Source organism: Nycticebus coucang, chromosome 12, assembly GCF_027406575.1.
Source record: "Nycticebus coucang isolate mNycCou1 chromosome 12, mNycCou1.pri, whole genome shotgun sequence".
NCBI lineage: Eukaryota > Metazoa > Chordata > Mammalia > Primates > Lorisidae > Nycticebus > Nycticebus coucang.
The window spans coordinates 98479818-98499486 of record NC_069791.1 but is presented as its reverse complement, the minus strand read 5'-3'; the positions used below and the strand labels follow the sequence as shown (position 1 = coordinate 98499486).

Genomic DNA, 19669 nt, shown 5'->3' with positions numbered 1-19669 from the left:
CGGGGAACGGAGCCAGCAGGGAAGACGCGCTAGGACGGTCGGGGGCGGGGCCTCGGGAAGCGCCCGGGAGAGGGCCTCTTCGGAGGGGGTGGGGCCTTCCGGAGGCGGAAGCCGCAACTGGCGCCAGGGAAGAGGTTGACCCTCCGCAGAGGAAGGAAGAGTACACTGGGTGGTCAGACGGTCGGCGCGTTAGGGTCATCCGGGGGCGACAAGCGCCCAGTGATCCCAGTGGCTCCATGGCGTTCTGCAGCTTCTTCGGGGGCGAGGTTTTCCAGAACCACTTTGAGCCAGGTTCGTGTTGTCATCTCCTGCTGGGGCAGGGGCGTGCCTTAGAGGGTCATCGGTGCCATCCCGGTGGAGGAGCCCCGGAGACTGGAAATGGGGAGTGTGACCACCGGAGAGAAGCGGACGTGGGTCAAGAGGATCGCGAAGGAGGGCAGAGTCTGGGAGACGTGGAGAGTAGGGGTACTCATCGACAGAGGGCCTTGCCGGGGAGGGGGTCGCCGACCCTGAGGAGGACAGGCCTCGAATGTCAACGTAGTTGTTTCTAGGGGGAACGGAGCGGGCCAGGGTACAGGGAGCTGGTGACGCTGGTGGGGAAATTAGGTAAAGGTCGGGCCTTCGGAGGGGCGCAATGGAAGGTCTTGTCCTGGGGAGGTCTCCTGTGAGTGGGCTCCCTCTCCGCGGGGCATTTCCGTAGCCCTTTCACTTCCCCTGTTTTTTGGGATACAAGGCATGGCTCACTGGCAAGTACAGAATGTCCCATTCTGGATTGGAATGTGTCCTCCAGATGCTTCCTTAACCTGTTCAGGGCCAGTGAACTTTGGCCAGTGAAGTTTGACCAGACAGATTTCACTAGCCAGAGTGAAGTTTTCACCAGATGGGGTGGTTTGGGGAATGTCCAACCCTCAGCACTGGTCCCAGGCTGGCAGACACCCTGGTGAGTTCCCTTTGGGGCTGGCCTCACCTGGTAGTGGACTAATTTGGTAAAAACATATCCACAGGGCAGACTAAGGCATTGGCCTCCCTGGGGTGGAATCTGTTGGTGTCAGCCCTCTTAGGGGAATGGGTTGTAACACAGGACCACCCAGCAAAGCCCCCCCATCAGACTCTCTGGGCATAGGACCCAGGTGTCCTCAAGCTGCCCTATCAAGCCAGAAACTCCACTCCCAGGTTAGTTCCTCTTTGCTTTCTTCTCTAGTTCCTGGTAAAGGTTGTGCAATTCACAGACTCAGGGGAGGTCCCCAGGTGATTCATTGCCCCTGGAGGTTCCTAGTTTCAGTCCTTCAAACAGTCCTGCAAGTCATTTTTGCAACCCTCTCTGCTCCCTCCCCATCAGAGTAGTATTTTAGGGACCTTCCTCCCCAGCCCTCTGTCTTCCTGGGTGCCTTGCTTGGCCTGGAGGCCTTTTCTCTGGGCCATTCTCTTCCTGCCTGGAGAGCAGGACAGTGGCTGGCTGTTCAGCTCAGGGTTTGTTGGGGAGCAGGGAGGGTCCAGGTGGTCATGTAGGCCATGTTAGGGCCTTGCCCTGTGATTCTTGAGGGGGTGTGGTGGGAGTAGGGGCCCTCATTTAAGACCAGCCCAGGCTCCTTTGGTATCTTTGTGTTACCAAACCTCATCTGTGAATGGAAAGGTTAAGAGATTCTTTGTCATGGGGCTGTTGAGAAGAGTGAGGATTTAAGTGTGAAAAGTGACTCTCCTGGTCACTGGCACAGCCACTAAATGTGAGACCAGTGCTTTGTCTCCCTCACAGAGCCAATCCCGTGGCCTATGAGTGGCGGGCCCGTGGGGAAAGAGCACAGCCCACCCTTGGAACGGGTGGCCCTGTCTCTGCCTGGGTCCAGGGATTTGGCAGCTCACCCCCAAGAAACTGGGGCCAACATCTCTGCCTGTGCCTTGCCTTCTGCCCCAGGTGTCTATGTGTGTAGCAAATGTGGCTATGAGCTGTTTTCTAGCCGCTCTAAGTACGAACACTCATCCCCATGGCCAGCATTCACTGAGACCATCCATGCTGATAGTGTGGCTAAGCGTCCAGAGCACAACCGACCTGAAGCCCTAAAGGTAGGTGGTAGGGGCTAGGGCTGGGGAGCCCAGGGAGGGCCAGAAAGCCAGTCCCACCTTCCCCCTTCTACTGGCCCCACAGCTCCAGGGGCTCAGAGTCTCTCCATTCCAGGCCTCTGGCTTCAGCCAGGGGCTGCCAACCCAGACCATCAAGAGAGCCTGGCATCCTAGGGGGAATGTGGGAAACAGGATAGCTTTTCTGGGGAGGCATCAGGATGAAGGTTAGTCTCAGTCAGCAGACAGCTTGGGGAATGGGCTTGCAGGGGAAACACCATCTGTTGGCAGCACTGAGGGCCATAGTTATGGCTACTTCATGGCCAGAGCTCATGTGCCTGCTTTGTGGTCTTCCCAGGTGTCCTGTGGCAGATGTGGCAACGGGTTGGGCCATGAGTTCCTGAATGATGGCCCTAAGCCAGGGCAGTCCCGATTCTGAATATTTAGTAGCTCGCTGAAGTTCATCCCTAAAGGTAAACATCCTCAGGCAGCAAGGACAGGACAATTGTAGGTCCTAGGACCTGGGGTAGGGGAAGCACACTGTGACAAAGTACAGGAGGCACAACATCTCACTGTCCAGGGCCACCCTGAAAGGTGGTTGTGGGGGAGGGACAGGGGGGCAAATGCTTTGCTTCCTCCACCTTGTTGATTGTGTGTGCTCAGAAAGAGGTAGCCAAGTGAGAACATGGCAAAGGTGTTCTCGAGAGGCTTGGCCTTTGCCTGTGGGTAGAGTCGGAGGCTGAGTGGGCATAGGCTGAGGACCTGAGCTGAGCATGTCTCCTGCCACTTGTGGCTGTGGCCCTGGCCCTACCTGTCAGTCTGGCTGAGCCTGGCTCTTCCTCTGCCGAGTGGTGTATGGCAGAGCTTCCTTCACAGGCTATCAAAGACAACTGCATGTAATGTGCCCCCGGGGCCTGGCGTATAGTAATAGCTGAGTAAATCTGTGCTCCTGTTGGCAATATTCTTATATTGGTAGTTTGTGTCTGGGGAGTTGTCACTTGAGTGTGCTTCATCTGAGTGTAGCCTCCTTTGTGGCCCTCTGCCTTCACCCTTACACAGATCCTTGCATATCATTGCATGTCTCTCTGCAGACTTGGCCAGATAGAATTTGAATCCCAAATCCTCCCTTGCCATGCACAGGACTGTGGCCACTTCCTTAATCTCAGCCTCATCCTTGTAGGATGAGTCATTAATAGCACATATCCATTGTCATTGCTGTGCTGTGGGGTTCCATGTGCAGTCTATTGGTGCCTGGTGCATGGTAAGCATGCTTCTGTTATTTGTCCTTTGTCTGTGTGGAGGAAGAAGAGTTTCTGGGTTCTCTTGTAGATCTCAGGGAGCAAAAAGGGCAAATGGACTCCCATGAACTGGGCATCTTATCTCTCCCTCCCCTGGCCCACAGGGGACATGTCTGAAGCATGACTTCACAATGACTTATTGTTTTCTCCCCTCCTCCTTTCTTTCAGGCAAAGAAACTTCTTCCTCCCAGGGACACTAGGTGGGCAGCCTACATCTACCGTAGATGGACTTGACACCAGGGCCACATTCTGGCCATCCTACCTTGGAATTAAAACCCCAGACATTCAGATAGGGAAGCAGGCAGGGTGGATGGTGGATGAAACCTCAGCTCCCCAGCCTTGGTTCTGAACAAGATCTTCTTTCCTGGTAGTTTATACCCTCTGCCAGGATGGGTATAACTGTTGTCTTATCCACCTGCACACTTAAGGAGTCTCCAAGGAGGTGGGCTCATCTTTGAATGACGTTACGCCCTCATCTTCTCTTCTTGGCCTGCTGCCTACACCTTGTCTGTCTGGACTCACTGGTCCTCACCAAAGCTTACACCCACACCCCCCACTGTGCTAGGAAATAGTGCAAACGGAAGCTGGCCATCTGCTCCAGCCCAAGTCAATGCATGATCCCCTCTGGCTAAATCCTTCCAGGCCAGCCAGGGTGGTGATGTCTGTGACCTGCTGGGGAAGCAGGCCAATGGGACACACCCTTGATCTCTTTGTCCATGAAGGGGGAAACCTAAACACTGTTTCACAATCTGTGCAGATGTAGTTTGCCTCACTGAGGCTTAGGAAAGTGGCTGTTGCTTCAATACTTTAACCACCACAGGGCTGGGGCCCTGGAGTTTACACCCTGCAGAGACATCCCTTCCCAAGATATGGTGACTGTGCCTTACTGTCCCTCAGAGCTCATGCTCAGACCTCTTGCCATATGGGAGGGTGAATGATCAGGTGGAAATCAATATACAAGTGAAACCTAAGCTTGCTGTTTTTTTGAAAAAGTCTTGCTCTGTCTTCCAGGCTAGAGTGCAGTGGCATAACAGCTCACTATAACCTCAAATTCATGGCCCAGCCCAGCCTGTGGCCAGGAGCAGGCCTGAGATAGGTGGGCAGTGACTATCACCTAGTCTCTGCAGGTGTCCTCATCATGAGTGCCCACTAACCCTAGAGTAGCAGCTACTCCCAGCCATACAGGGCCAGACCTATGTCCTCTGCCTCCATGCAGGGACTGCAGTCAGAGATCTGGTCAGGGTTGGTTGGTGAAGGAGGTCAGGGGCTGCAAGGGGTTGCCATGTTCATCTAGGCAGCCAGTTCAAGTCTTCTCTGCCCACACCTGTCCCTTCCTCTGGCCTCTACCCTAAATAAGACACAGTAGCTCTAGGAAGACTTTCACCTTTTGAAAACAGTCTGAGGGCAGGAGGCATGTATATGGGGGTTGAACATAGGGCTGGGGAGGGAGCCAGCTGAGGGGGTCTCAGGCTGCAGTGTCACAGACTGGGGCTTTGCTTACTGCCCCAGCTCTGCATCCTGGTTCAGTGTGTCCCTGAAAGTGGACCTGGGTCCCAGAATAGGCTCGGTTTCTTCTGCAGACTGGGCCACTGGGACTGTCTCCATAGGCTCAGGCCAATAGTTGTATGGGCTAAAGAACCCACTGGTAGGCTGGGAGCAGTGGCTCATGCCTGTAATCCTAGCACTCTGGGAAGCTGAGGCAGTGGATCACTTGAGCTCAGGAGTTTAAGACCAGCCTCAGCAAGAGCGAGACCCCATCTCTACTTAAAAAAAAGGAAAAACTAGTCAGATGTAGTGGCACACGCCTGTAGTCCCACCTATTCAGGAAGCTAAGGCAACTGGATTGCTCCAGCCCAAGAGGTTGCTAGGAGCTATGATGCCATGGCACTCTACCCAGGGCAATGGAGTGAAACTCTGTCTCAAAAACAAACAAACATCCTGCTGGTGCCCATAGGAATGAGCTGGGCCAGCGCTGGGGCTTGTGAAACCCCAGGTGCCCCATGTTCATTTGTACATCCCTTTTAAAGGGGTTGGGTGTGGGGCAATTGGGCTGGGGAGATCCACTGGGGCCTAGCAAGCACAATTCTTAGAGGGGTGGGGAGATGGGGGGGAACCCAGGACTTGGAGGACCCCCACATTGGGAGCCCAGAGATGGGTGACTGTGGGCAGAGTCGGTCTGCCAGGGGCAGGCAGGAGGAGGTGGATGGTGTTTCCAGTGCTAGAGTGTCTCAGTCATAAATCACCCCACCGCTCTTCCTGCTGGGTCTATGTGACCTCTGGCCTGCTACCCCTGTTCCCTTGAGAAACCAAAGGCTCTGAGAGTGCAGCTCTTCTCCTCCCTGCCATACCACACTCCTTGCCAGGTGGAACCCGCAAGGGACATGCTTACTAGCCAAAGGTCCATTTAGGAGCAGCTGGTCTGCTAGTGCAGTGCAGGGCATATTGCCCTGGGTGAGGGGCAGGTGGGAGAAATGAGAAATCTGAGTCTGGAGGGCCAGAGGAGGTGGCTCACGCATGTAATCCCAGCACTCTGGGAGGCCAAGGCGGGTGGATTGCTTGAGCTCAGGAGTTCCAGATGAGCCTGAACAAGAGTAAGACCCGTCTGGGCATTGTGGCGGGCGCCTGTAGTCCCAGTTGGTTGGTTGAGGCAAGAGGATAGCTTGAGCCCAAGAGTTTGAGGTTGCTGTGAGCTATAATGGTACTGGACTCTACTATTCGCAATAAAGTGAGACTTTGTCTCAAAAAAAAAAAAAAAATCCGAATCCGAATCTGGGACACCGTGAGACCCAGCAGGGACCCAAGGCAATAAACGTTTGCAGAAGAGGGAATTGACAATGCTTTGGACTTTTGCTCACCCATGGCTTTTCTTTACCTGAGTGAGAAGAGCTGGAGACAACCATGGACCTGGTGTGTGTATGGCCTGTGCCAGGAACCTCCCTGCCACGGGTGGAGCGGGCAGGTGGGAGGAGGCGTCCGGAAGGGTTGGCGAAGGTCACTGAAGAGCCAGGCGGGGCCACCAGGCCTCTCACGCCCATTTGTAGCAGGCCCAGCACCAGGACCGGCTTCCAAGCCTCTAGCCACCAAGGTCATCCATCATCTGGGAACCGGCTCAGGGGCCGTGCGCAGGGGTCTTGCAGACGGACCCGCAGGGAGCGCACTCGCTCTGCGCTGCCCGGGCTCCACGGCGTGCGGAGCGCGCAGGCGCAAGGCGGCGTTGCAGTTCTCTGAGGTGCCGCCGGGGCGCAGCGGATCCGACGAGACGCCGAGGTCCAGTGCCCTACACCACCCAGCCCAGCGGCCCCACGACCAATGGTCCAGTACCTCTCACACAGCCTGAGGCATTCCAGGGTGCAGCGGCTGCTGATGGGAGGACCCGTTTGCTGGGCTTCACGAAGTGACCGATGCACTCGAGGGCTGCGTGAGCCAACCGAAACAAGACAGCTGCGGGGCGAGGAGGGGGGTGGGAACAGGCGAGGGCAGCTGCAGGGGTGAGGGGTGGGGTGGGGCGGGGGCTGGACACCCAGACTCAGCCAAGCTCCAGCCCCTTCTCCAGGGCGGCCAGATGGAAGCGTCCTATGCTTATGCCCCTGGCCTCCCCTGCTTGTGATCCTTCCATGGCTCCGAGTTGGGCCCTGCTGCCAGCCTGGGCGTCCCCAGACTTCAGGTTCTGGGGTTCCACCTCCCAAGCCTCCTTCCTATGCCCATATCCCCACAACCGAGACAGCTCCTAGCTGGCTTCCCTAACCAGTCTTTGCAAATAAAATCAGACAGGTAAGTCTCCTTGGGGACTCCCACAGTCCCTGCACACTCTGTCTGGAGCTGACCCCACCTACAGCTTGATTTCCTACTCCAGAAAAGAAATCAGTGTTCCTTATGATAATTATGTTGTTTTTATTCCCTGCACGCCTGCACCTGCACTCTTGCACCTGTGCCTCTAGAAAAACCAGTTTAGAAACATATCCCTGTGTTGCTAGAGTTCCTTTGTCCCTTCTTTCTCACGTGTCAAGAAGCCTTGCCTGGTGGCTCTGCCCCACTGCCCACCCCCCAACCAGGGCCCCTGGGGCTTCTTCTATATGTTCTGGTGGGTTGAGCCCCAAGCCCTCCTCTTGCAGGTCAAAGAGGCCCTCAAGGCCATCAACTGCAGTGCAGAGTTTCATCCTCTTTCTCGAACTGTCATGAGCAGGTGGAGGAATGCTACAATCTTAGGATGGGTGTCAGATGTGTACTGCACAACTGCATGAGTATGTCTGTGGACTGAGGGACGCAGGGACCTGAGGACTACCTATCTCCTTATCCTGGTCCTGGGCACTGGGGCTATGTTTAACTGAGCTTGGGGGCAAGCAGCACCAGAAAGAGTTTTTTTTTTGTAGAGACAGAGTCTCACTGTACTGCCCTTGGGTAGAGTGCCGTGGCATCACATGGCTCACAGCAACCTCTAACTCTTGGGCTTACGCGATTCTCTTGCCTCAGCCTCCCGAGCAGCTGGGACTACAGGCGCCCGCCACAATGCCCGGCTATTTTGTTGTTGTTGCAGTTTGGCTGGGGCTGGGTTTGAACCCGCCACCCTCGGCATATGGGGCTGGCGCCCTACTCACTGAGCCACAGGCGCCGCCCCCAGAAAGAGTTTTTGTGGTATTCCAGGGACAGATAGGCGGGGCGGTGCTGGGGAGAAGCCAAGGGTAACCTGTTGATAAGTCTCTTCTACTTCTAACCCTTGCAGTGCCTACCTCCTTGTAAAGCTGTGGAGATTGTTGGTGTTTCAGCCCCAGGTTTCCTGTCTCACCACAGGACATTTCATCTCCAACCAGGACATTTAAAATACTGGGCAGAGCCCATAGCTCAGTGGGTAGGGCACCGGTCACATACACTGAGGCTGGTGGGTTCAAATCCAGCCCAGACTAGCTAAAACAACAATGACAACTGCAACAAAAAAATAGCCAGGTGTGTGGCGGGCCCCTGTAGTTCCAGCTACTTGGGAGGCTGAGGCAAGAGAATCACTTAAGCCCAAGAGTTAGAGGTTGCTGTGAGCTGTGATGTCACAGCACTCTACCCAGGGCAACATAGTGAGACTCTGTCTCAAAAAAAAAAGCTACACTATTGGCTTCACAGGGCTTGGCAGCTGCGTTGCCAGAGACTGGGAGGAGAGGGTGGCCAGACTAGCTGGGCTGGAGGCCAGGGCGTTTGGGGTCTGCTCGTGGCTATGCAATCAGCCTGTGGGCCCTGGCTCGCTGTTCTACCTGGACTCCAGTGGCTTTTTGGTCTCTTAGTCTGGGAGTATGGTTCTTTGCTGGGCCTTAAGACTCAGGAGCCAGGAGGGCAACTGGAGCCAGAGAGAAAACAGCAATAATCAGTGTAGGGCATAAGGGATGGAGTCATTGTTCTCTGAGAAAGGGATGGGGGCCAAGTCTGAAGTTCCTAAAGCTTAGGAAGGGTCTTTTGGGGTTGTGGGAGACATCTGCCCCCAGGTCTGGGGTCTTCCTGAGCACTAAGCCCGACAAGACTGGCCATGTGCCTGTCTGGCCAGCTGCGGGATGGGGTGCTTGCCTTGGAGGTGAGCACAGATGGGTTGGGGCCTTCTCTGGGGGTTCTGTCCCCTGATCAGGCTGGACTTGTTCTGCAGAGTAAGCTTACTGGTTCTGACTTGGCATGTGGGGAGATTCACTTAGGCTTTTGACACTTGTGGGGGAAGGTGACTGTGGCGTGGGCCCCCTTCTGCCTGTGCCCATATGCACACTTGGGATATGAACACCACACGGTGTCAGGGACAGGAGTCTTCTGAGCCTGCATCCAGGTATTCACTATCACCTTCCAGTCCATGGGGATCACCAACAGGGCATGGCTGGACAGAGTCCCAGTGGCCTGCCTTGGACGATGCCTCTTCCTCCCTTTGGTCCTTAAAGGCTTCTGTGCCAAGGCCTGGCCTAAGGCTAAGGTGGAGGAGGTGGGGATAGGGGAGCCCAGTTTCTGTGAGACTCTCCTGGAGTCCCCCTTTAGACCCTCCTTGGGGATAAAGGCCAACTGTTATCAGCCCTTTCTTCTGGGAGAGCAGGGCTACCAGCTGGGGGGAGGATTGCTACATTGTTACAAAGTAAGCTGGGGGCTCTGATGGGGGAAAAGCCATTGGCAAGGCCCAGCTGTGCATCCTGGGGACCTAGCTCCCAGCCCTGGAGAAGCAGGGGCCAGTAGCAAAGGGCCCTCTATGCTAATTCCTCCAGGAACACCCAAGGGAAAGGAGGTAGGCTGCAGGCTGTCCCTCTACATGAGGGAACTCTGGTTCCTTCAGGCAAATCCTAAAAGCTCAGGCAGGCTGCCTGTAGTCCTTCATCCTCTCTACTCTTGCCCAAGGAAATTTTTCATGTGTCCCTCCTGACATTGGGAATCTGATCTGCCTGGCAAACCCTGGGCAGCCCCATGACCTTTCTCTCTTACAGTGTCCCCAGGTCACTAAGAACAAGATTTCCCAAGATCTGGCAAGCTAAGCCGGCTTGCCACTGTGAGGCCAGGGAAACCTTTCCCCTCCAGCCTTGTCCTCTTCCAGTAGAATGAGGAATTTGGACTTATGAAGTACTCAGATCCCCCAAAGTGGGAGCAGCTTCCTGGCACCCCTTGTGCTGCAGTCACTGTCACATGTCCTTTGCTTCCTTATCATAAAGAACATTCCCTGAAGACTTAGAATGGGGACTCATAGGTGGGAGCTAGTGTCACCTTTTCTTAATAAAATAGAATGAGTTCTAGGAGGCTCAGGCAGGTGGATTGCTTGAGTTCAGAAGTTCAAGACCAGCCTAAGAAAGAGAACCCATCTCTACTAAAACATATATAGAAAAATTAGTCAGGCATGTTGGCAGATGCCTATAGTCCCAGCTACTTGGGAGGCTGAGGTAAGAGGACCACTTGAGTCCCAGGAGTTTGAGGTTGCTGTGAGCTGTGACACTATGGCACTCTACCGTCTACCCAGGTGACAGAGTGAGACTATCTCAAAAAAAAAAAATAGTCCAGGCGCTGTGGCTTTCTCCTGTAATCCTTCCACTCTAGGAGACCAAGGCAGGTGGATTGCTTGAGTTCATAAGTTTGAGACCAGCTCGAGCAGCTTGTCTCTACTAAAAATTAAAAACTGAGGCAAGAGAATCGCTTGAGCCCAAGAGTTTGAGGTTTGGAACTATGATGCCACAGCACTCTACCAAAAGTGACAAAGTGAGACTCCGTCTAAATAAAATAAAATAAATAGAATGAAGGTGGAGGGTTGCCCAGGTCCCCCGCTAGGAGGGGCCAAACTGGGCTTGATTCAGCCTTGAAGGCCTTAGAACCTTGCTATTAGTATTGCCACTGTCCCTATTGATGAGTGTAGCCCTGCCTCATCCCTACCATGGTGAACTGAGAATAGTGGATCCTGGGGGTGGATAGGATTGTGTGTAGTCCTTTCTTAGGGGCCCTTCCTTGAGAGAGAACCACATCCCCTATGTGCCTGGGAAAATTAGGCATTGGAAGTGGAAAAAACCCATGCAAATCAAGGACAGCTGGACCTGTCCTCTAGCGCCACAGTCCCTTTCCCTCCACGTCCCTTGTGGGCTCCAGAACCCATCAGGCTTCAGGAACAGGTCGGGGGCTGGAGGGTGTGGTTTTAAGGGAGGGAATTCCTGCAGCTGCTGTACATGTAAAATCTCCCCTGGGTGTTCCCCAAGGAGGGAGGGAAGTCACCATGTTATTAAACATTTTCCAGAGTGGGACAGATGGTGCTGGTGGGGGCCAAGGCTGGGGGTGCCCACCCTGGGTATGGAAAGACAGGGAAAGAGGCAGAGAGGGGTGTGGGTGATGGACCCAGTATAGGCACTCTCATACATGTATGCTCATATACACAACGACAGAGTCACCCAGCAAACATTTATGAACACTCACCATGGTTAGGTGTGAGCCACAGAAGGGATCAAGACTGACTCCATCTCTGCTCGGGCAGAGCTTATGGGTAGGTGGAGGCAGATGGGGTCTAAACCACCTATAAGCCTGTGAAGAGGGCAGACAGAGCTGGGATGCTGGTCAAAGACCTGTGAGGACAGGCTGGACCTTGCTCCCACCAGGACTGTGTTTCCTAGGATTGCCTCCCTAAACTTCCCTTCTCTGTCCCTTCCTGCTGTGGCCCTCCTTATCATTTCCTTCAGGGATGGTGTTAACTGGGCCCATCTCCCCTTCCAAATTCTTCCTCCACCACATCAGGCCTCACTCTCCACATGCTGCAGGTCTGATGGCTGGGCTAAGGTGGATGGACAGACAGACCTAGACAGGAGTCCAGATGTGTGCAGCGGTGTGGGACCTTCAAAGCTGCTGGGCCCCTGGGATGTCCAGCTGGGCAGAAGGAACTTGCTAATGCTTGTTCTTGTCAGAAAAGGCTCAACCAGACAGACAGCTGGAGGTGAATGACCTCCACAGGGCACAGGGACAGCCCCTACCTTTTGTCCTTGTGGCTTAGTCTGTCTTTTACCATGTGGCCCAAAGAGGGAGATCTACCACAGGTCACACAGGAACCAGCAGGTAGTGGGACTGAGCAAGTTGCTCAGCCTTTTCATGGGCTGCCCAGGTTCTTCTGCCTTCCTTCCCTGAAGGCTTTCCTGTTTTTTGTTTTTTTTTTTTTTTTGTAGAGACAGAGTCTCACTGTACCGCCCTAGGGTAGAGTGCCCTGGCGTCACACGGCTCACAGCAACCTCTTAACTCTTGGGCTTACACGATTCTCTCGCCTCAGCCTCCCGAGCAGCTGGGACTACAGGCGCCCGCCACAATGCCCGGCTATTTTTTTTTTGTTGTTGTTGTTGCAGTTTGGCCGGAGCTGGGTTTGAACCCGCCACCCTCAGCATATGGGGCTGGGGCCCTACTCACTGAGCCACAGGCGCTTTTGAACCTTGAGGGGATGAAGCTCCTGCGAAGTGTCCTCTGCAGGTCCCACAGCTGTGAGAGGCCCCTGATTCTTACTCCCCTCTGAGGGAGCTTCTGGTGTAGGACCTGAGCACCCCCTCCTCTCTCCAGCACAGATTCCCTTCAGTTCCTCATACACAGTGGGGGCCACTTAGTCGCCCACATCCAGGGTAGTCAGGTGGACTAGGCTGGGCAGATGAAGTGTCATGTTAGCGCCAAGGGACTCAGCTCTCAACTGCAGCTGTCTTCTCTGAGCCTGTTTGCCTGGCTCCAAAACGGTAACTACACTTGTCTAGTTCTCTCCAGCAGGTAGGCCTGTGACCCAGAGGAATTGCTGGACTCATGGTCAGCTGGGAGTGTAAGGCACACCCCATTCCCTGCTGCACACTCTCTCCCTCTGCACTAGAGTGGTGGCCTGGCCTCATTTTCCCTTCGCAGGCCGGGCACCCGAGTAAACACGCTTCTTTGGTCTACTGAACCTGGCAAAGAGGCTCCCATTCCTGGAGGCCAGGACTTGGCCCGCGCACCTGCCGGCGGTGATCGGCCTTCTAAGAGCGGGTCCCGGGGCTCGCGCGCCGCACTGTCACTGCCCTGTATCCCGATTCACCGCCTCTCGTGCGTCCTCCGGCGCTCGGTGTCTCTGCGCAGGAGAGTCCAGGTATTCTCAGCGGCTCCAAGTCTTGGAGGTGTCGGCTGGGGCCCGCGTGTCCCGGGCGGGGCAGTGTCCGGGATGGGGCGGGACGTTAGGCCCCACCCCCGGCCCCGCCCAGAGCCCGCTCCCAGGCAGCAGGGCACCCGGGTGCAGAGAAGTAGTCTGGCGCCCACGGGCTGAGCGCGGCGCTGGCCGGAATGCGCGCCCGCCAGTTTCCCCGGCTTCCGGGCCTGGGCTCGGCGAGACCCCATGGCAGGTAGCAGTGCCCTGGGTGGCGGGGCCGGGGGTGGCCAGAGCGCGGGTCTCGGGCAGGGGGCCACGCTGCGGGGGCCTCGCGCGCCGCTGCTGCTCGTGGTTCTAGCGCTCGGCGCCTACTGCCTCTGTGCCCTCCCCGGCCGCTGCCCTCCGGCTGCCCGCGCCCCCGCGCCCGCCACCGCGCCCACCGAACAGTCCCGCGTTGGCCGCCGCCCCGGAGCGCGGGATCTGCCTGTGGCCAGTGGCTCCGGCCACCGGCGCTTCCCGCAGGCTCTGATCGTGGGCGTGAAGAAGGGCGGCACGCGCGCATTGCTTGAGTTCCTGCGTCTGCACCCCGACATCCGTGCGCTCGGCTCCGAGCCCCACTTCTTCGACCGGTGCTATGAGCGCGGCCTCGCTTGGTACCGGTAAGCACACCGGCCTATCCGCCCCGTCGGCTTCGGTGTGCTCCCCTGCCGGTGCCTTCGGAGGGAGGACGTCGTGCGCGCCAGGGTCTCGTAGGGAAGGCGAGGTCTTCGGGAATTGAGAGAGACCCAGACTTGACTTCAAGAAGGACCAGGCTGGGGGCCTCAGAAACTTTGAGAACTATGGAGAATGCCCTGGTTCAGGTCTGCTGAGGGACCCAGAAAGATTGGGGTGGGGAGTGTGATCCCAGCTGGAAGTAGTTTCAAGCCAGTGGGATTATTTGGGAGCGTTAGAAATGCCACTTAATCTGGCGCCCTCCCCTGCTGGGTCACTCTAGGCATGTATGTCTGACCAACTGACCTTGGCTAGTTACTCTAGGAAGGGGGCTCCAGGTTCCCTGCAACCGTTCTTGGTGGTCCTGGGAGTCTGGAGAAAGCCCAAGCTTTACAAAGGATACTGCCTTTATGTGAGTGCAGGAGGGTGAACATTCAGACTCCAGACTCATGCATGGGGCTCTGGAGCTGCCCTGACCCCAAAACAGGAGGGACTTGGGGTCTAGGAGTGGAATGTGGGGAACACCCAGCCCCAGCTAAAGCAGCCCATCCTGGTGGCTGGTCATTCCCAAGCTTGGGCCAAGCCTCTGCCCAAGGTCACCTGATGAATTAGTGAGGGGGGATAGTGGCAGGACCCAGACTCTTGACCTCTAGGTGTACCAGTCTCTCTATTCACCACTTCTCTTCCTTTTCCTCACTCCATTTGTTAACTTTGCTTTTTGCATTAAAACTAATGTTTTAATGGGCAGGTTTCAAGGGCAGGCAGAGTGGGGCGTCAGTGAGAACAGGGGGTCTGGCTCCGGAGCTTTGTGGGGCTGATGTTGTCAGGAAGCAGGTGGTGGTGTAGGGGAGGCTAGTCCATCCCCACTTAACCTGAATGCCGGCATCCTTGGCTCTGGCTCCAAGAAGAGACCACTGGTCCCCTTCCCTGACTGTGGCAGGGCTTGTTGTTTCTTGTTTATGCAGCCCTCATCCTGGCTGCTCTGAGGGTGGGGAGGAGGAGCCGTGAGAAGGGCAGAGGGGTGAGAGTTGAGGACACACAGCTAACTGGAGGGCAAACTTCAAAGCTGCCACTGACCCCATGAGAGCTTTTATGAGAAGGAGTTGGAAGAGCTGGGCCGAGCACAGGGAGCTCAGCTGGATTTATTCCTAGAAGGTTTTTAAAGAGCAGAGGATTCTGAGGGCCCTGGCACTAGGGGAGGGGTCTGGGCAGGATGGGGATCTCCTGAGGGGCAGCTTGCACCAGGCCCAGACTGGGGGTCAGATTCTCAGCCCTGAGAAGGGCTCTTGGGGATACTGATGCCCAGCCTGGGAGTAGGTGGTGTTCAGGAGACTGTCTTTCTGGGAGAGACTCTTTCTTCCTCATTTTTAGGCCCCGTCTCTGTGGGGGAAGGGGTAGGTGCAGAGGATTGGGAGGGGTCTGCTTCCTTGGCCTCCACCCCATTAATCTAGGGCTGTCAGTTGCTCCCAAGTACTCCCAAACTCAGTATTTGTGTATCCATTCACTCACTCACTGAGTACCTGGTGCTGGGGTCACACAGACACCCCAAGGCTTCAAGCTGGGAGGGGGTGCCTCTCTGGGGCAGGTGGGGGATATACTTTGGTTAAAATGTTTTGGAAAAGCAAGAAGGGGTGTGCATGGGGGAAGCCCCTTAGTTCTGAGGGCTGTAAGAGCAGTGGCTGGGGGAGTAGAGTCTGAATATGTAGGGGACAGGGGGCTTCTGTGGGACTTACCCCCACTTAATCCTGGGGAGAGGCTCCTGTGGCAGAACATATAGTCTCCCCAGCACTTTCTGCCATCAGATAGGAATGATAACTGTTTATTCTGGGTCCCTGGCCCACCTGATCAGAGAGGTGAGGGCAGAGAGTTGGCCTGGGCTGGATGGAAGTGGGAAATGTAGACCAGATGAGGTGGGCTCTGTGCGAGGGAAGGGGTCCTGGGAGCAGTCTATTATTATTATTATTATTTTTAAGACAGAGTCTCACTGTGTCGCCCTCAGTAGAGTACTGTGCCATCACAGCTCACAGCAACCTCAAACTCTTGGGCTTAAGCGATTCTCTTGCCTCAGCCTCCCAGGTAGCTGGCACTACAGGTGCCAGCCACAATGCCTGGCTATTTTTTTGTTGCATTTGTTTAGCAGGCCTGGGCTGGGTTTGAACCTGCCAGCTCCGGTGTATAACCGTAACCACTGTGCTATGGGTGCTGAGCCCTGGGAGCAGTTTAGATGTTTGCCTGTGGGGGTCTGCTCTCCCACTCTCTCCCAGCTCTCCCACTCCCCAGAGCCCAATACCCGCCCTCCATGATGGGCTGGGACAGGTTTGTGAGGCCTGGAGAGGGTAAGTTATTGATCTCCAAGGTCTCCCATCTCAGATCTGGTTTGTGCCTAGAAAGTCCTTGTCCCCCTCTGTGTTCCCACTCTCTCCTACTGCAGAGGATCTGTGATCATCTCCTCTGGAATTCTGACTTCCTTGGAGAGGAAGCATGGTGGGGATAAGTAGCCATTTGTAGGAAGTAGAGCAGGTTCTTCAGAATCTGAAGTGTCCAGCTTGGCAAAAGAGAGAGCTGGAGTTCCTGGGTCTTATGGTTCCCTGGGGCCAGTGAGTGCCAGTGCTAGGATAGGAGGGCCTGAGGCTGATGTTCTTTCCTGGGAAGGGCAGAAGAGAGGGTGGTGAGGTGTCAGTGCTGGGTTTTCTTTGTGGCTTTATGGCAAAGTGGGGGCAGGTGAATCCCCTTGTCATGACTTCTCCCTGGGGGAAAGGAGGCCAGTGGGGCCAGCAGGCTGCAGCCCTGGGCCTCAGACCTTGGTGCTGATACCACCCAAGGCCTTTGAACTGATGTCTAAGGAGGCTGGTGCTGTTCCCATGTGGGATCCCAACCATGAGAGTCAGGGTGTGGGGTGCAGGGCTCTGGAAGCAAAGCTGAGTAGACACTCCCTTCCAGATGGGCCAGGAGGACGCTGGCCACTGCAGCCCCTGTAGCCACTGTAGCAGCCAAGGTCTGAGGCCAGCATCTCCTCTCAGCATTTCCTGCTACCTCTCTGAGCCTCAGTGTGCCTGCTTACAAAATGGCCCAGTGGGTGGGGTGGAGGACACTTCTACCTCACTGTCACCAAAATGAAGGAGGATTATCTCTGGGATGTCTGTGGATCAGCTGTGCCCAAGGCCTTGCTTTGAGGGTTGGAGACTCACCCAAATCTGCCATGCTCGTGGTGCTGTTGGGGCAGCCTGGCAGCCTGCCGCCCACACATCCATCCCACCACCGCTCCCTCTAAGCCAAGCACACAGTGCGTAGATCTGTGTACCTGTGCCTGCCTGGTCTGAGTTTCCTCAGAGGTTTGAGCAGGAAGAGGAGACTCAGGCCCTGCCTTCCACAAGCAGAGTCTGGGGATCACTTAGGTTACTTTCCCACTGGGGCCAGTCCTGGGACTGTCAGTGGGGGTGGGGGAAGCCCCCTCACAGCGCGGGAGGCAGGTCCAGGCAGAGACATCCCTTCCCCAGTGCAGGTCCCCACAACCTCTTCCTCTATTGACCTAGTTCCCAGCCCTCCACAGAGTTGTTTGCTCAGCTGACCCACCCTGCCCTGCCCTGCCCAGTCTCACCCTGTACTGCTGGCAGGTGCCACCTTGGGACACTGCTTGGGGTGCCTGGGCCTGCCCAAGCAGGCACTCGGGGATGGGCTTTGCCAGGTTTGGGGCAGTCAAGGGGTTATGGGCAGCCACCTCCCCCTGAACCTTGGGATTGGGTCAGTGCCCTCCTCCCCTGTCTGAAGATAAGAGGCATCTCAGACATTCTCATCGTCAGCCTGGTGCCCAGTGGCCGAGGGGCTTGGGAAAGGTCCTCAGGCTGGGTATAGCCACATCACTAACTTTTCTCAAACATGCAGGGCTCTGCTGGTGGCTTTTTGGCATTCTGAGTCTGGACCTAGGATAATGAGGATTAGCAGGGCTATGATTAAAGCAGGGGAAGGATGTAATTAAATTCAGGGGAGGGAGTGAGAGAACGATGATAACTTGGTCTGGACACTTGTTAATAATCGATGGCCTAATTTGGGGATGTTTTAAGCCACTGAGTGAGAGGGTGATCTCAAGTGATTACAGTGCAGATGCCTGCGGGGTGGCTAGTCCAGGCAGACTGGCCTCAGGGTTACTCAGTCTGGGGTGAGAGAGCAGTGTCAGGGTTAGGGTGTGGAGTCTGGCCTTGGGTGGCATGGCTCTGGTGGGTGGCCATTGCCAGGATCTGAGGGAGCTGGCCCATGGGCTGAGGGAGGGCAGAGCTTGTGCAGGGACGGTAGCCAGGATGGTCAATGGCAGAGAAGAGCATCTAGTGACCTCAGCCTGTCACTGTAGCAGTAACAAATAAGCAGCCTAGCAGGACTGGGTGCCCTCACTGTCTACAGCCCAAGTTCCCATGCAAGCACATTAACGAGCTGGGCTTGGGCAGAGAGGGAGGCTTGTCCACCTTGGAGGCCTGGGCCTTGCTGCTGGAAGGGTCCTGGGGGTCAGGCTAGTGTGGGAGGGGCTGTGTGTTGATGGGCATGTCCTAAGCCTCTCTGAGCCTCCCATGCCCACCTGAGTCCCCTCAGGCTGAGGCTCCTTACTTCTATCTTGCCCACCTGTGTCTGCTCAGGTTGAGGCTCCTTACTTCTATCTTGCAGGAGCCTGATGCCGCGCACTCTGGAAGGGCAGATCACTATGGAGAAGACCCCCAGTTACTTTGTGACTCGAGAGGCCCCCTGCCGCATCCATGGCATGTCCCCAGACACGAAGCTGATTGTGGTGGTGCGCAACCCCGTGACTCGTGCCATCTCTGACTATGCCCAGATGCTCTCCAAGACCCCAGGCCTGCCCAGCTTCCGAGCCCTGGCCTTCCGCCATGGCCTGGGCCCTGTGGACACTGCCTGGAGTGCTGTGCGCATTGGCTTGTATGCCCAGCACCTGAACAACTGGCTGCGCTACTTCCCCCTGTCTCACTTCCTGTTTGTCAGTGGCGAGCGCCTGGTCAGTGACCCTGCTGGGGAAGTCGGCCGCGTGCAGGACTTTCTGGGCCTCAAGCGAGTCGTCACAGATAAGCACTTCTACTTCAATGCCACCAAGGGCTTCCCTTGCCTCAAGAAGGCTCAGGGCAGCAGCAGGCCCCGCTGCCTGGGCAAATCCAAGGGCCGCCCTCACCCCCGTGTGCCGTGGGCCCTGGTCCAGCGCCTGCGGGATTTCTACCGGCCCTTCAACCGCAAATTCTATCAGATAACTGGCCAGGATTTTGGCTGGGACTGAGCTCAGAAACTAATTTATGTCTGCTTGCCCTGCCAGAGCAGGCTGCATCCACATGCTGGGTAAATATTTAAGAAATAAAGTTTGGATCTGTATTCTTCCATGTGACCTTGAGGTTAGAGGGTGGAAATGCCACCACCAGGAAGTGGCAGTCATACTTGCTAATTCTCCTGAGCACTGATGGTGTGCCAGGTGTCATCCCAAATCCGTCCCTTAGACATCCTTGGAGGTGGGCAATGTGCTTGTTCACATGTCTCAGGTGGACACGGAGGCTCAGAGGCTTAGGACGTGTCCATCAAAACACAGCTTAGCCCTAGTGACTCAGAGGCCACCCAGGCTCTCTTCTCGACCCTGGGAACTCAGGCAGGGTTGTCCCTGCGTTGGGGACAAGAAACTAAGGCCCCAGGTTGCTTGGCTGAGTGGTGGGGCATGATTAAAGTTGGGTCTGCCCGTCTTTGTGTGTTGCACCCATGGCCTCCACTAATCCGATGTCCTAGTGTCCAGTGGGTGCTTTCTTCTGGAAGCCTTGTGGAATTGCCCCAGTGTTCGTGAGAGGAGTGAGTGTTGTGCTGGGCCCAGCCTGCTCCCCAGGCCTGGAACACTTCCCCCTGGCCCTCACTGACCCAGTTGTGCTTTGTTTTTCCTGTGCCCTCTTCTGGGAAAGGGCTGGAACCAGCGCCCATCTGCAGCTCAGCTGCCTACTCCGAACTGAGTCAGGGTAGACCCAGGCAGGCTGGGGTACCCAGTCCTCCCCTCTGCCCCCAGGGATGTGAGAGCCCCTCA

General features: G+C 56.0%; 3 protein-coding genes across 3 annotated transcripts in view; 2 read left to right on the top strand and 1 right to left on the bottom strand.

The window, feature by feature from the left end:
* The window catches only part of EME2 (essential meiotic structure-specific endonuclease subunit 2), a 204925-nt gene that overhangs the window by 2507 nt on the left and 182749 nt on the right, over positions 1-19669 (bottom strand). The window lies entirely within an intron of this gene.
* Positions 93-4324, top strand: MSRB1 (methionine sulfoxide reductase B1). Its single transcript, XM_053557877.1, has 4 exons — positions 93-291; positions 1913-2061; positions 2414-2528; positions 3522-4324. Exons 1-4 carry the CDS (start codon positions 237-239, stop codon positions 3551-3553), a joined length of 351 nt encoding a protein of 116 aa, XP_053413852.1. The 5' UTR covers positions 93-236; the 3' UTR covers positions 3554-4324.
* On the top strand, positions 12246-19002 carry HS3ST6 (heparan sulfate-glucosamine 3-sulfotransferase 6). Its single transcript, XM_053557861.1, has 2 exons — positions 12246-13568; positions 18274-19002. The coding sequence occupies exons 1-2, from the start codon at positions 13156-13158 to the stop codon at positions 18887-18889; spliced, it is 1029 nt and encodes a 342-aa protein (XP_053413836.1). The 5' UTR covers positions 12246-13155; the 3' UTR covers positions 18890-19002.